The sequence below is a fragment of the Zootermopsis nevadensis genome, unplaced genomic scaffold (assembly GCF_977971745.1).
Source record: "Zootermopsis nevadensis isolate Lab colony 2312 unplaced genomic scaffold, Znev_1.0 Znev_ptg000002l, whole genome shotgun sequence".
NCBI lineage: Eukaryota > Metazoa > Arthropoda > Insecta > Blattodea > Termopsidae > Zootermopsis > Zootermopsis nevadensis.
The window spans coordinates 18,046,724-18,061,580 of record NW_028259134.1 but is presented as its reverse complement, the minus strand read 5'-3'; the positions used below and the strand labels follow the sequence as shown (position 1 = coordinate 18,061,580).

At 35.4% G+C, this 14,857-nt stretch overlaps 1 protein-coding gene across 9 annotated transcripts in view; it reads right to left on the bottom strand.

Annotated features, from left to right (window-relative positions):
* LOC110831552 (intermembrane lipid transfer protein VPS13A) overlaps positions 1-14,857 on the bottom strand; it is a 50,039-nt gene that overhangs the window by 508 nt on the left and 34,674 nt on the right. For 4 of the 9 annotated variants that reach the window (XM_022067689.2, XM_022067691.2, XM_022067690.2 and 1 more), the window contains 19 exons: positions 14,218-14,568; positions 13,769-13,894; positions 13,168-13,317; positions 12,065-12,187; positions 11,131-11,310; positions 10,867-11,049; positions 10,412-10,591; positions 9,741-9,875; positions 9,059-9,210; positions 7,892-8,057; positions 7,008-7,198; positions 5,870-6,065; positions 4,492-4,653; positions 3,970-4,090; positions 3,380-3,394; positions 1,657-1,780; positions 1,095-1,161; positions 614-759; positions 15-141 (listed from right to left, as the gene is read on the bottom strand). In XM_022067689.2, the coding sequence (XP_021923381.1) occupies positions 15-141; positions 614-759; positions 1,095-1,161; positions 1,657-1,780; positions 3,380-3,394; positions 3,970-4,090; positions 4,492-4,653; positions 5,870-6,065; positions 7,008-7,198; positions 7,892-8,057; positions 9,059-9,210; positions 9,741-9,875; positions 10,412-10,591; positions 10,867-11,049; positions 11,131-11,310; positions 12,065-12,187; positions 13,168-13,317; positions 13,769-13,894; positions 14,218-14,568 (2,895 nt within the window). Of the gene's footprint in view, positions 1-14; positions 142-613; positions 760-1,094; positions 1,162-1,656; positions 1,781-3,379; positions 3,507-3,592; positions 3,654-3,969; positions 4,091-4,491; positions 4,654-5,869; positions 6,066-7,007; positions 7,199-7,891; positions 8,058-9,058; positions 9,211-9,740; positions 9,876-10,411; positions 10,592-10,866; positions 11,050-11,130; positions 11,311-12,064; positions 12,188-13,167; positions 13,318-13,768; positions 13,895-14,217; positions 14,569-14,857 lie in introns of those variants that run through there. The other 5 variants (XM_022067692.2, XM_022067694.2, XM_087352290.1 and 2 more) reach the window with 5 other exon arrangements.

Here is a 14,857-nt window from a genome sequence, read left to right as displayed (position 1 = left end):
TTAAAATGGCTCACCTGACGCACTTTGAACACCAGCTTGTTGTCTACTATGTGTGGTACTGCCATGATGTCATCCACACGCACCATCCACTCCACATCCCATGTTCCCCATAGGCGACACTTCTCAACCAGAAATACATGCCTAAATATATAAACATACAAATATTTACATGATGAGGATTGCAGTGTGACAAAAATGCATAGTTAAGTTATAGTAGATAAAAGAATAAATAGATTGCAGAAGATGACATTAGTAAATTCTTACTTGTGGACTATGAATCTTAGGGTGATAGTAAGGATGGTAAATAGACTAAAAGTAAAATAAAATTATTAAACAGTTTTAAATATTTATTAAAGAAGAGACAGCATGCTGTGAAACAGTTAATAACATTCAAAATAAATACACAAATTTCAGCAACTAATTTATAGGAACTGCACATGAACAAATTAAACTGAATGAAGATGACTGTCTTCTGGGTTGTAGCACAGTGTAGTCTCTCTGAAACACTGGTAGACTTCTACCCGACTACACAGCACTGAAACCCATAAGACAACGGCAATGAGAACCTCAAATCCTACTAAGTTAAAGTGTTCTGAGGAATAAGTGGACTCACTGGAGTGAGATGAGGACATTAACTTTTGCTTCCTTGGTGAGTGAAGCATGCGCCCAGTAGATATCAGAGTCGGAGTAATGACTTTTACTAAGAGTGTTCAGAAGATGGAGTCCTGTTGCTTCATACACAGAGAAGGGCCTTAGTCCCTGAAAATGCAAAATGGGTGACAGCACACAAAACCCACACACCAAACTGCTGCAGCAGCAGTAGACAAGGAGAGGGTAATAGTACTTACATTCTCCTCTTCCTTCATCCCATTCCCCTACCTGCTGTTCATACACACTGCCTATAATTACTGTCCCTAATACTAATTCTGTCATGTGTGTGTGATACTGTAATAAAATCAGATTACAAGTGAGCACACTGATATTAAAAACTGTGAAGTTTAAAAACCTTTTAAGCTATTTGTAGCCTAAACTTTTATGACAATGATTGAGAGGAAATTCACTGAATTTGAAAATGTATGTCAAAATAAGCTTACCGTGTATGGGTTCATGTAGCGTGGCAATCTTGACCTCATCACCACATCCTCACCCATTTCAGCAGCTCTGGAAAGAGATGATTCAGCATTAACAATGGCATGGATACCACATGTAGAACAGAAAACACTCTCATGTAATACTGCATATCTTCCAACTAAACTAACCATGAGATTTCAGGTTCTCATGACAAACATGTCAAAGTTAGTCTTCTGGATTGTAACAACATGTCAATTTTATAGATGGACACCAACGTTCCAGAGAAAAATACTGCTTTAATCTTCAGGGTTGAGTTCATCCCTTTAGATGGAAGTAGTGTGTTCCTCTGAAATATTGGTATCTACCTGCAAGTCCACATGGTGTCACAATTTAGAAGACTAACATCAAATGATAATGTAATGTAATGTATATTCTGTTGCTTTCAGGAGAGTTGCAATAGGATATATTTTTAAAACATTCAGAAGTAACAGGTGTGGTACATAATACTTCCCTGGAATATCCAAGTAATACTTCTGAAAGGGTTGAATGACTTGAACAGCTGATGCAACATTTGATGAACCTCACCTTTTAATTCCATCTAGTGCCATTGCAATGCAGTCCAGAACCCCTCCAGCAGGTTTAGTCATGAGTCCCATCAAGCCCTTACCAACACCCTTAAAGAAGCCCTCCACACCTTCCTGTTGTGCTCCTGAAATATTATTGTTACATTAAGTATACAATGAACCCTAGAAAGCAAAGGAGGGTGGGGCATGTGGGTACCATCTACCTGAAGATTAATTTTTCTGATGAATTCATTAAATGTGCCACACTAAGATCCTCACAGCTGACACTGTGTTTTTAGTTTCTGTTCCAAATCCACCAAGAAAGTTTGATATCAGGACAATAGTTACATAATTTCACTTTCATATAATAAGGGTAGTATGAAAGATCAATTAACAGAAACCTATATTTTATTATATTGTTCTTTACCAGGCACCTTAAATATGCTGGAATTTTCACAGAACTCATTTTTTTGGCAGCTTCAGATGCAACAATTCTTTTTGTACAACCCCCAGGAATTTATGTGCCTGGGAAGAACTTACATTTTTAATTAAAATTGTATAATTATTATTAGAGGTGAATTTGTTGATATATACAATATTTTAAGCATCATTTTCTAGTGTATTATTTCCTTCTCTGGATTCAATAAATTCCCATTCCTCTGAACTGACGGCAAACAGTAATTCATGCAGTGTATTTCAGGCATATCCTATATTGCCATACATTTTATCACAGTACAGTGCACAGATCATTACTTTACACTTCTACTTACTAATCAACAAATAAAAATGGTTCCCTGGACAGTCTTCATGCATTGCAATGTTAATATACACAAGCCTCTTTAATTATAAATCACCAGACCATTATTTCACAATACACTATAATTTAAAAACCACTGATGGAATGACTTATATAAGCAACAATTACAGTATCTAAAAAAATTAAAATTGTAAGATTTACTAGTTTTATCATGATTAGCTTTACTGCTATTATATTGTTACCCCTCTTTTATGTCAAAAATAGGAATTCTTACTTAAAAAATAATATACATAAAGGGCTGAGTATTAAGTGAAGAATTTATTCTGCAATGTACTGACTGAAATGGGTTCATAATACCTTTATGTTACAGTTATTATGATGCTCATTTTAAAGTTTGGTTCACATTAAATTGTATTGAATTAAGATAATTCTATGTTTTAAAAATATGAAAACAAAGTTCAGTATTTCCTATAAATGTTCAAATTGACAGTGTTTAACATTTTCAATAGAACATCAATAAAAATGCTGGGAGCTGACAATAAAATATATTATATTTGCTTTCTCCTCAGCCACATCTTAATAATGATCTATAATAATTTTATCACTCGCTTCCAGAAATATGAGAGTTTGTTGGTTATTTGGCTACTTTACATCACTCTTTCAACTGTTGTGGTTATGTGGCTTCACATGAGACACAGATGAAAGTGCATGTAAAGTCAGAAGCAGTGAAAGAGGACACATCATGACCTACATTAAAGTACTATCCCAATATTTGCCAAAAGGGACTGAGAGAAATCTTCAAAAATCTCAAAATAACGATTATAGAAGTTCAAACGAATGTGGGACATATCATCAATGTGGCCAGCAAAAGCATAGTTAAAACTACAGAAACAGTAAAAAGGTTGGGATTTGTTTCTACAATTCCATACCAACCATCTGAACATGTGTAAACAGTTGGCGTCAATGAACGCAAAATATTATGTCATACCTGGAAGTTCCCGCTCTATTATCCATGTCACACGATGCAAAACGAAAATGGTGTTGTGTGAAAAGAAACAGAGAATGTGAGTAGACTCCATTCATACAGGCACATTCCACACTGACATCATCACCCACTACACATGAACACAGAGAGCTAGACATAAAGCTAGAGTTACTTGCAGAACAAAGAAAGACAAGTGCAACAACAACTTGTACATACCAAAAATACAATCAACAGTTGCATAGTATCTGACTCTCAATGTCTCGGTAAAGAAGAAAGGCTGAAAGAAAGGAAGCTGTCTGTCCATTTCCATATATAATCTCTAAAAGTACTTGATTGCAATAATATTTTATATAAGGAGACAGGTATGCACTAGAATTTTGGTAGAATTATTTAATTCATTATTTCTTTCAGAATTTCTTATTTACTTTATTGTAGGTGCTTCTAGCAGTTCCACCATTGCAGTCCAAAAACCGAATCTAATTAAGATACTGAAAACAGCTTCTTAGTTCTGAACCACAAGTCCTTGCCTATGAGTACTGACTCCTCGGCTGCCAACACATACAGTATAAGTATAACACTCGTGAACAACTTACCAATGATGGGCTTCATTATGACTCCTGACAGACCAAGGGCCACACCCATCACAAATGTTTTGGAGGCCTGAAGGATTGTGTCAGGAAGATCACTGGCCTGCTGCAGGCAGAACCATCGTTTCTATAGAGACAAAACATGTAATAACATGAAATAAAATGTCATTAATACAAACTTAGCATATAATATTCACAATTTGATTCTGTAATGAACTGTGACTGGAAAGTGACTAATTCTCTAAAATAGGATAATGCTTCCCATTTATATTGATGATGATCACATTTTATAATTCCATGTTTATTGTTCTCACTGTATACAGGTTCACAGATATGTAAATTGAATATTAACTATAAAAATCAATCAGTAGAGTTAACATGCTTTATCTCTGCTGTACAAGACTTAGATCAAATTACAACATATTACAAATCAGCACTAACTCATACAGTGAGAGTGTTAACAACATCAGTACTGTCAAGGAGTCTGCTGAATAGACAAGATGCAGATACCAATGATTCTCCACTTACTTTCTTGTAGTCCTCATCAAAACTGAGGCTGCTGAGGAGGTCCCCCAGTGAGGAGGAGATGAGGGAGACTGAGCCGGCAGTCCCACCCACAACATGCCCCAGGAGGCTTTGAGCACCATGACTCAGGCCTTCAGCAAACTCATCTGGCCCTTCCATGACTCCCTACAACAAGGGAAGCCTGTCTCAAATTCCCCAGGACATCCTGATTTTACTCATCTTTATTAACTGTAGCCTCTGTCTACCAGACAGAATTCAGAGCATAGAAGAATATCAGACATCATGATCTGTACTTATTAGCAGACAATAATGTTAGTCTGACTCCAGTGTCACTAAATTAGTTAATAAAACAGCTAAATGAATCATTAATCCATCAAAATGTAGAAGGGGTGAAAATAGTGATGAAGAAGTGAAAGGGAGAAACATATAGTTTTGGAAAATAGTTACACTGCAGTTGATCAGAGAAGAATGAAAAATGACACAACATAAGCATGATTTAAATGACTGGAAATCAAGCAGTTAAAGACAATAAGGCACTATGAATTTTATTTTATGCTTGAAATTAGTGAATTTGATTAACTTAAAAACTTTCATTGAAATAAGACCATGAATTAGCTGCAACCTAAATTAGGACATTAAAAGACTTCATGCATTCCATAACTTACTAGCTTTATAAAGTCACAACATAATGTTAAAGTAATTAAATAACTTTTGGAAAATGATTTCCAGCAACATTTCCAGGGTAGAGAAAAAGTATTGAAATGCAGATGTATGTCAAAAGCTGAGTACCACAAAGGTGATCACAATCACTAAAGGGAAGTGACAATATTTCTTCCACATGAAATTTGAAGTTCTTCTCATGGCTGTGAAGATGTCATGTTTTTGGTCTTCTGAGTTGTAATTCTGTGCAGACTTGGAGGTAGATATCAAAGTTTCAGAAGAATGTACTACCTCCATCAGCCCTAAAGACCTAAGTAGTATGTTCTTCCAAAACATTCATATCTACCTACAAGTTCACACAGCATTACAACCCACAAGATAAACACTGATAATATCCTTTTGTTTTTTAAAAGATCACTGTTTAATTGTCAGACCTTGTATTCTGTAACTGAAAAGCAGAACAGATCAAACTACATGACTAACTTTCCAGTAGTAGAACACAAAGATTCAACAGTTGGTATAAAGGCACACCATCTGATTCATTCCAGACCCAGTTCTATTCACCTCTTATCCTCACAACCTACTTACCTCAAATGAATCTTAATGTTATCCTCCCATCTCCTCAATTTTCCAAGCAATCATTTTCAAAGATGTTTTCCCTTCAAATTTATGAAATTTATGCATTTTTGGAGAATGGCATATAGCAAAGTTCTAAGCTTACTAGAAACGGTTCATAGAAGAAGTCTCCAAATCCTTCAGTGAAGTCTGTGATGAGACCATAGGGATTGCCAAGGACATCAAGTCCTAGTACCAAGACATGGAACTGCTGAATCAACTGGCTGCTATAGTGCCGATGAATTTCTTCCAGCTCCTGACTCAGGCTGATGAGGCTGCCTTTCTGCTCCAGATATGCCATCCTACATAGAGATCACAACTAAAGGAAAGGCACTCTTATTTTGTTCAATTATTCACTGCCTGCAACTTCTCAATTGGGAATTAGGCCAAAACTAAATACCAAGGTTTGAACCTTGACAGCTCAGTTAATAAAGTGACTGGCTATAAAATGGGTGGCCAAGACTCATTCTTCACTTTCACATCTAGACTGGCTCTGAAGTTCACTGAGCCTCCTATCCAGGGGATACTCTGATTATTTGCTCAGGGATTAGAGCAGCTAATTCTTACCACCTCCATCTACTGTTTAAGTGAACAATATGTGGAGCATTACCTCCCATATATCAAAATGATTTTTCCTAATTGGGGTACAAATATTGCCCAAATGTGTTCATCGCAGTTTTTCATACGTTTTCGGCCTTAAAGCTCACTTATTGAGGATACAAATCTATTGTAGTAATATTAGTAACTCAAATGCCACATTGCATAATCTGAAATTATTTTAGCTGTATTTAGTTAAATATTCAACATATTGAACACTGTTTTAAGTCTTACGTAATATTGAAATTTATATTACATATTACATACTGATTTTTTCTGCAATGATATATTTTCTAGGAAAAAAGTTTGAGTTTCACAAAATGTAGGAATTATATTGGAGTGATATGAGCTGTTTATTTAACTACTCTAACAACTTTAATGGAGAACTACTTCCTCCCTCAGTATAAATAAATTATATATGTTCATTTCATTATCTTTGTGTGAAAACTTCATAAGCTGGATAGTAAGACCTGCGGAATATTGGTGGAATAATGACTGGTGAAGAAAAACAGAAAGGATGTATAGTCCATATTCAGATTATGATAACCCTTTATAGCTGAACATTAAATTATTAGTAATCTCTTGTGTGTAGCCAGGAATAATTTTCAAATTGCATTTCTCTTTATACACAAAATTATGATTCTTACTTCAACTTGACACCCTTCACTTCTGTAAGCGTAGCTCCAAATGAGTTGAGGAAGAAATCAACAAGATCAGACTTGAAGGAACGAACTCTGTTCTTCTGATATACTGTACCCCGTGGAGAGAAACTGAACTGCAGTGCCAAAGGTGATAAATGCATATACTCAATAACCACTTTGGGATCTTCACTAGCAGCCTGTAATCATGTATAATAAAATTAAACATTTAAATAATTAATTATATTTAATTTAATTGTTCCTTAAATTCTAACTCTTGCCTCTACACTTAATCAGTCAACATTAAATTCAAGATGTCAGAAACTGACTACTTCCATCTTATATAATGTTAATTTTATGAATTAAATATTAAGGTCTGTTTCTATAATGTAAGCCTGTCTGAGGGGACAATTATATATTTCTTGGACACATTTCAACTTCAAAGAGATACTTTATCCTTATTTACTTTTATTGATTGATTTACTTTATTTTATTACTTTGGATTAAGCCAGGAAGAAAGTCTATAGTATCTCAGGAGAAAAAGAATTGCTTAAACTAGGTACTTGTGCATGATAATGTAAATTTACTATGCAAAACCATTAACAATGAAGAACTACATACAATACATAACCTAACAAACAAGGTGACTTAAAAATAAATTAGGTGCCTAAACATGACTGTAACAAGAAAGTGTTAGGTTCATGATAGAATTGGAACAGAATTCATTTACTAATTTATAATATATTTTAAGGTTAAAACAGATCACATTAGGATGTGAATATACATCATGAAGTTGTAATTCACTATTTGTAATCTTTTGTACAGCCATCATTTATGTGTTTAAAAGGAAACAGAGCTGTAAAAATTATGTGTTAAAAGAAGACGTAATATACCTTTGCAGAAATCATTGCTAAGGGAACATGGACCAACGCAATGTCTGCTCGCATCCTTACAGATGATTTCTCTTCAACCTGCCAGTTAGACAGAATGTCATACATGGAAAGAAGGAAGCCCTTATCCAGTTGCAGGGAAAATTCCTGCACTAGCACCTTAATGAACCTGTATAACAGACAAAAACACATGTTTAACTAAGAGTCTTTGAATGTATAAAAGAATTAAACAACTTACCTCAGATATAAGTTTTTAAATTACTAATCTTGAGAGAAATGAATGTCTGAGTATTTTGTGTGCATCACAACTGGGAAAATTTATAGTCCAAAACTTTCCTTCATCTGAAAGAAGGTGGTCAGATCAGCACTTAGACATGGAAGAAACTGCACAGGCCTAAACCTTCAATGTAGAAAATATATTAGAATTTACAATTAGTTCAGAAAAATTTAACATGAATTAATTTTGATTTTATATAACGTTTCTGTGTGTTAAATATTGGATCAGTTTTCGGTTAAATTAAACTTTACTGCACTAAAATTGAGTACTAATAAAGTAAATTAACACATATAAAAAAATACCTCTTGCTGGGTTTGAGCGACAGCCCAATGAAAAAATGCAACAATTAAAGACTGCATTCAGATCTTATTTTGGGATGAATGTGGAGATTATTTAGAAAATAAGAAAGAATCTAATATTATTACTCACATTTAGAGACCAACTATGCTGATGACATATTTTTATTCTTGCAATACAGGAACTTCCTCTTGTAACTAAAGTCATCAAATTAAACACATGTATTGTCATCCTGTCTTTCCTAAAGACATTGGCCAGTATTACCTTCAGAAAATGCTTTATATTCATGTACCTTCACCCCTGAGATGTGAGATACTTGACAGGCCTAACTAGGCAGTGTGATATTACAACCTGTTATCACATGGTGTATTGTCTTTTGCTAGTCAATTCAGTCCACAACTTCATAAAACATTTCTTTTAAATGCTTCTACTATTATTCACTGATCAATGACTAGGTCTTTCAAGCTGTCCTTTCCTCTTTGGTTTTCTGACCGAAGTTCTGACAATCTCAATCTGCATTCATCTCTCACAGTGAAAGAAGAAGTTTCATACACATAACAATATATTCAGATAAGCCAAGAGATAAAAAGGCTTACTTGTACACATCTTGGTTTTGAGAAGGTCTGTGTCGCTTCATCACAGCCATTTCAATGCAGGGTTTCATGCCCACACGACGTACAATGTGTCGAGGTATGGGAGTAGGGTACAGGACTGTTGGGAATACTGCATCATGTAGCTGGTTGTCAACCTATACATCAAGCATGAAGACAGAAATATTTATATAAGTATTAAAAAAATTTGCCATTAGCATGGTCCAAAAGACTTTAAAAATTCATTCCATAAAATCAATATTTTTATTTGAAACTTTCTTTCCTACACGAGATGGAAAGATTAATGATAAATTTTAATAACTATAGTACACATGCATTAATTTTTGTTGTTGAAAAGCTCAGTAAAAAGTAAAGCAAAGCTGTCCCACTACACGCCATGTAGGTGCTTGGGGGGAGAGGAGGTATAGCTACCACTCATTCTTGACCTCAGCACTAGATGGGGTGAGTGGTCAGCATCATGCCCTGGCCACAATTGATCCCCGATACCCATTGTAGAGGAGGATGGGTGGGCCCCAGAGCCAGTCTGGATGCAGAGGCTAGAGAAAAAATGCTCTGCCCCATCAGGGATCGAACCCTAGTTGTCCAGTCCATAGCCGGTCACTATACTGGCTGAACAATGCTGGCTCACTGAAAGAGTTCAGTGTCAAAAAAGAAATTAAATTCTTACCTGTATTCTGTGTAATTTGCAGTGGAGATAACTTTGGTGATCTGATTTCCGATATTGAAGCCAAAGCCCAGGATAGTAGTGCCTCCTCAGATCACCATAGAAAGGTTTAGTCATTTGCATCTTCTCAAAATCTACCTGCAATATGAGAAACCAATTGATAACAGTAACAGAATGAAACAGTTTTGCAATTCATAATTCTGAAGAGATAAAATCAACAAAGTAATTTATATACTAAAAACAAGGGTGCTACAGTGGTGTTTCTGTCATTCTATTCAACCTACTTTTAAATATAGAAAAATTTACTTAAACAAAAGGGGCACATTTAAATTGTCCTCATATAATATTGCACATGCTTGAGTATGTTGGCTCACCATGCTATATTATGAAAACAAAATTCTCTTCTCCAAGTGTGGCAAAATATCAGGTCATTGATAAGGCTTCAACTGAGGACCAAGGCTGTGATATTGTGCTAAATAGTCATATCTATTGCACAATATATATGCAATAATAAATTAGAACACAGCATAGATGGAATGGTGACTGGCAGCGGAAAACTGAAATATTTTCAGGATATCATGCAGAGTGACACTTATTATAACATAAATTCAGCACATACAATGTGATACCACATGCTTCCCTTTCCCCAAGAGAATAAAAAAGAATGTACTTACATGTACATAATCCTTCATTTGGGCCTTCTTTTGATCTTGTTTCCATTTGTCCTCTATCCACGAGGCCAGCTCTAGGGTGAGCAATTTCCAGCGGTGAGCCACCATTACCTCCCATACAGGCGATGAGTCAGAGATACTGATGTAAGCCAGCTCTTTCTGGCAGTAGTTTGATTCTAATGCCTGCAAAAGTTACAAAGTACTGTGTAAAATGGAACTCTTAATTTATACATTCTGCTAATACTGTAACGGTACTGCACACATTCAGACACAACCAGAAATATTCTGACCAGCTGAATAGCTACCAGATACTCAAGAAACACTGTATAATGAAGTTAATTAATCAGACAGTTAGTAATGGACATAGGAGAGTATCTGCTGAATTCTTACCTTCAGACATACACTCCTAATAGTACAGTTAAAACATTTTATTTGTATGAAACAGAAACACCACTCACCAGTGACACACCTATCCCACTAAATGATAAAAACATCTCCAAGTTACTCTTCTCTGCATCAATGTTGCTTCTTGCCTGGTATGCTATCCTTTCATCTTGTGTAAATAAGAGTACCCTCTGGGGACCTTCCAGATAGCTCACCCAGTATACTGTCACTTTGTCTTTCCTTGTCTTCTTCAATTGCTGCAACAAGAATGAAACACTCTGTACAACAAAATTTCACATTACTCAGAAACCTCATATCCATATTAGGATCTTTAATACCTGAGGCTTCTGCTCATCTGACTCTGTATCGTCACTGCTACTGCTGCCATCCCGTACTGGAGACTTTGAAGACATTCTCTTAAGACTGGCAGAGAGCTTGGCCGTAACAGTTGGCATGCTTGTGACTAAACATGGCTGCTTTACAGTATGGAAACTGACACGTTCTTGTCCATAACCATCCTGAAAGAGAAAAACACAAGCACATGACAGATTCTGCACGTGTCAGTAAACACAGATACATATAAAGTTCCACAGTGTCCTGTTACCTCACTGCTAATCAACTAAACTAACTCAATAGAGTAGAGTTCTTTATATTCATTTATTTATATGAAGTTTATTTAAAAATGCTGTCTTTAACTCAATAGGATAATTAATAAATTACACATTGGGAAGGATGTGGAAAGAAGTGGTTATGGCCTAATTTAAACTATACCAGAATTTGTCTGGAGGGATTGAGAAAAATCGGGAAAATGTGTCAGGATAACTGGTCTGTAGGCTGAAATTTGATCCTTGGTCCTAAATATGAAGCAGGGAAGCTAACTACTTGACCATGATATTTGTTCAGTCCTTCTTTAGACAGTGATAGTTGTTCAGCTGGCCACACAATTTCCCATTCTTAATGGAACCTGAAGGTTCATTACCATGTTCCATAAAGCCAATTAATTCTATGGTAATAGAACCCAAAGATCCAGTATCACAAATTCCAGAGCTTCATATACTTTCCATACTCACAACATATTTCCATAACAACCACCTTAACATTATGCTCTCATCTCCTCAGTCTTTCAAGTGACCACTTTTCAAAAGTTTTCCCCACCAAAATTTTGCACATATTCATTGTTATTTTCAATCTGAGTTAATATCCAACCATTGACAAGTGATACCGTGTCAGACAACATTGCCTGTGTAGTAACTGTAAGCTTTTAACCCCTACCTTCCAGAATTCAGCAACAATTCCTTTTGATTTCTTGTTGTAGACATTCCACAGAAGCAATCTTTCTTTTGAGGGATCGTCCCATGTATACAACATTGACTGATATGGACTCAGAAGAGCTACCTAGAAATTACACAAGTACTGAAAAGCACTTCCTGTCGGTACAAAGTTTTTTATAATTCTAAACATTTGCTGTATGGAAAATATGTATATTTTCCAAGTATGTCTATATTTATCATCAAACTGAATATCACACAGTGGTTTTAAAATATCCATGACCACTGTGCAATACTATACCTTTACATTGATTCACTAGTGTCATTCCCACCTCAGACATTTACACGGTGACCATTTGATTTTAGTGACAGTAAGAAACTGAAAATTATAAAAGGAGTGTAGCATTTAATGGTACAACATTTATAACCAAATTTCATGAATGCTGAAATTTTAATGTCTATCTTAATAATTAAATCAGATGACTGGAATCAGAAAGAACACAGCTTTTCAACCTATAAGATTTTTGTGGCATTCATAAAAATTAATTTCATAACAATAAAATGAATTACCATTGATCCTTTGGCTGCTAATTATTTTTTAGCTTACTGATTCCTGTGTTAAAAGAAATGTATAAATACTACCAAACGTTAGTCAAAAGATGGAAGAGTATGTATAGTTTGTCATTAATGACAACTCTCATCAGAAAATAATAAAAAAATGTATAAATTGCAGACTGGGATGTTGATGTTGGTCTTCTGGGTTGTAATGCCTTGTGGACTTACAGGAAGACAGACATCGACATTTTCACCACTGTGAGAACCTCAAATCTCATATGGACTGAGATATCCCAGGTGAAACAGTGCACTAGTAAACATCAGTCTGGGAGATCCAGTACACAGTTTTCAAAGAGCTAATATAAATAATAACAAATATTTTGTAAACTTGGAAACATATTTATTTCTATGTCAGTTGTATTATTTCAAGACACCAAATGACATGCAGAAATTAATGGAACAAATGAGTACTGTAGCAATCTAAAAACTGTTTTCACACATTCCAGATGACCAGACCAGATACCTGTCCTATTCATGAGGATCCTACCTTACCTGTCCTAGATCCTGCTGGTGAATTTTAAGGAACAGATCTTCACACAGGTTGTCAACACGTACAGGAGCATCACCCAAACAGTAGCTGCGGAATGTTACTGTGAAGGGCTGATCACCTCCACCACTCACATCCACGCAGAGACCAGCCTGCTAACATACATGTGTCAGTGGCATTTGGTTAAAATATTATGCTTACTTTACCACTCTGAACACTTGATTAGAAAATATAAAATTCATATGCAACACACATGGTATACAATTTTTTATTTCTAGACACAGTCTTTGTTCATGAAGGACAGACCAGGAGATTTGTGGGACCTCTTTTATAATTTGACCTTTCAGCACAGGGTAGGCATATGATGAACATTTTAAATTAATGGTATCAGGTACATAAAAGAGATTAATAAATGCATGGAATCCAGGAAATACAGAATTTATGGAGTCAAAATGAATTTAAACAATTATTACAATTTGTTCCATTAAGAGATTTATGTCATTCCCTGGGCTTGATTTAACATCTCAGTATATCACTTTATCACACAACCTGACTGCTAGACTCAGAGAGAGAGAGAAAAACAAACAAACAAACAAACATACTTACACCTTTATCCATCCTTAGAACAGTCTGGTGTATGTGTGTTATGGGGAAATGTTGTGACACTAATTTGCTGTCCCGAAACTTCACATACATCCTCATGGAGTCTGTATCAGGCCAGAAGGGAATACACTGAAAAGGGAAAATAATCATAATGTGAATTTATGAACATGAGGGTCTGAATTAGGCATTTCATGACCATCTATTTTGTAAATTTTTGGAAGAATTGACTCCTGAGTATACAGTATACACCCATTCTTCATATCAACTACCAATTTTCATTTAAATATCAATATCATGTTGACACAACCAGAGTTGAATAAAAATGTAATTTGGTTATTGATTGTACATTTCATAAAACTGGAAATACGTCCTGTTTTACAAACAGACACTATCTTTAATTCACAATTTACAAGTTATTTACTATAAAATCATATAATTTTCTACCCACTCACCTGCCCTGATGCTAAATCAATCCACAGATCTGCCCTCTCATTTTCTTCCATGAATCTGAGATGTTTTCGGGTGTCATTGACAACCAGAAAGTTAGGCAAGAGTGTGACAATGCGTGTTAGATGTGGGCAAAGCTTTGACAGTATAACGCTGAGCAGGATTCGATAGCGACGCTTCCTTTCTCTGTCTTTGCACACAACAAGTCCTGTGCAGCTGACTGTATCTAATGAAAATGCAGACGACCATGACGAGTGATAGGCTCGTAAACGCACACAATGACGACGATGTTTCTTGTAGCAGAATAACAGTGGCTCTTCTCCTTGGGCCTCATATACAACATCAGACAAAGAAGCCTGTCAATCAAACAACAGTATATTTTTCTGTCAAACCACAGGAAGACACATTAAGAAAAATACATGTCCAAGTAAAGTTAAATGTAACAAAATTCAGGGACACAAATTGTTCTATGTCTCTTTCCCATTTCTTTATAATTCTAATTTAATAATTCCATATAATAAAATCCATGGGATCCGCATCTTTGGATATTACTGTTTTTGATTTCCATATATGTTGTCAATATAATAATTTAAACAGGCTAATTAAAAACATGACTTTTCTTAATCCTGAAAACTAAGATGGCTG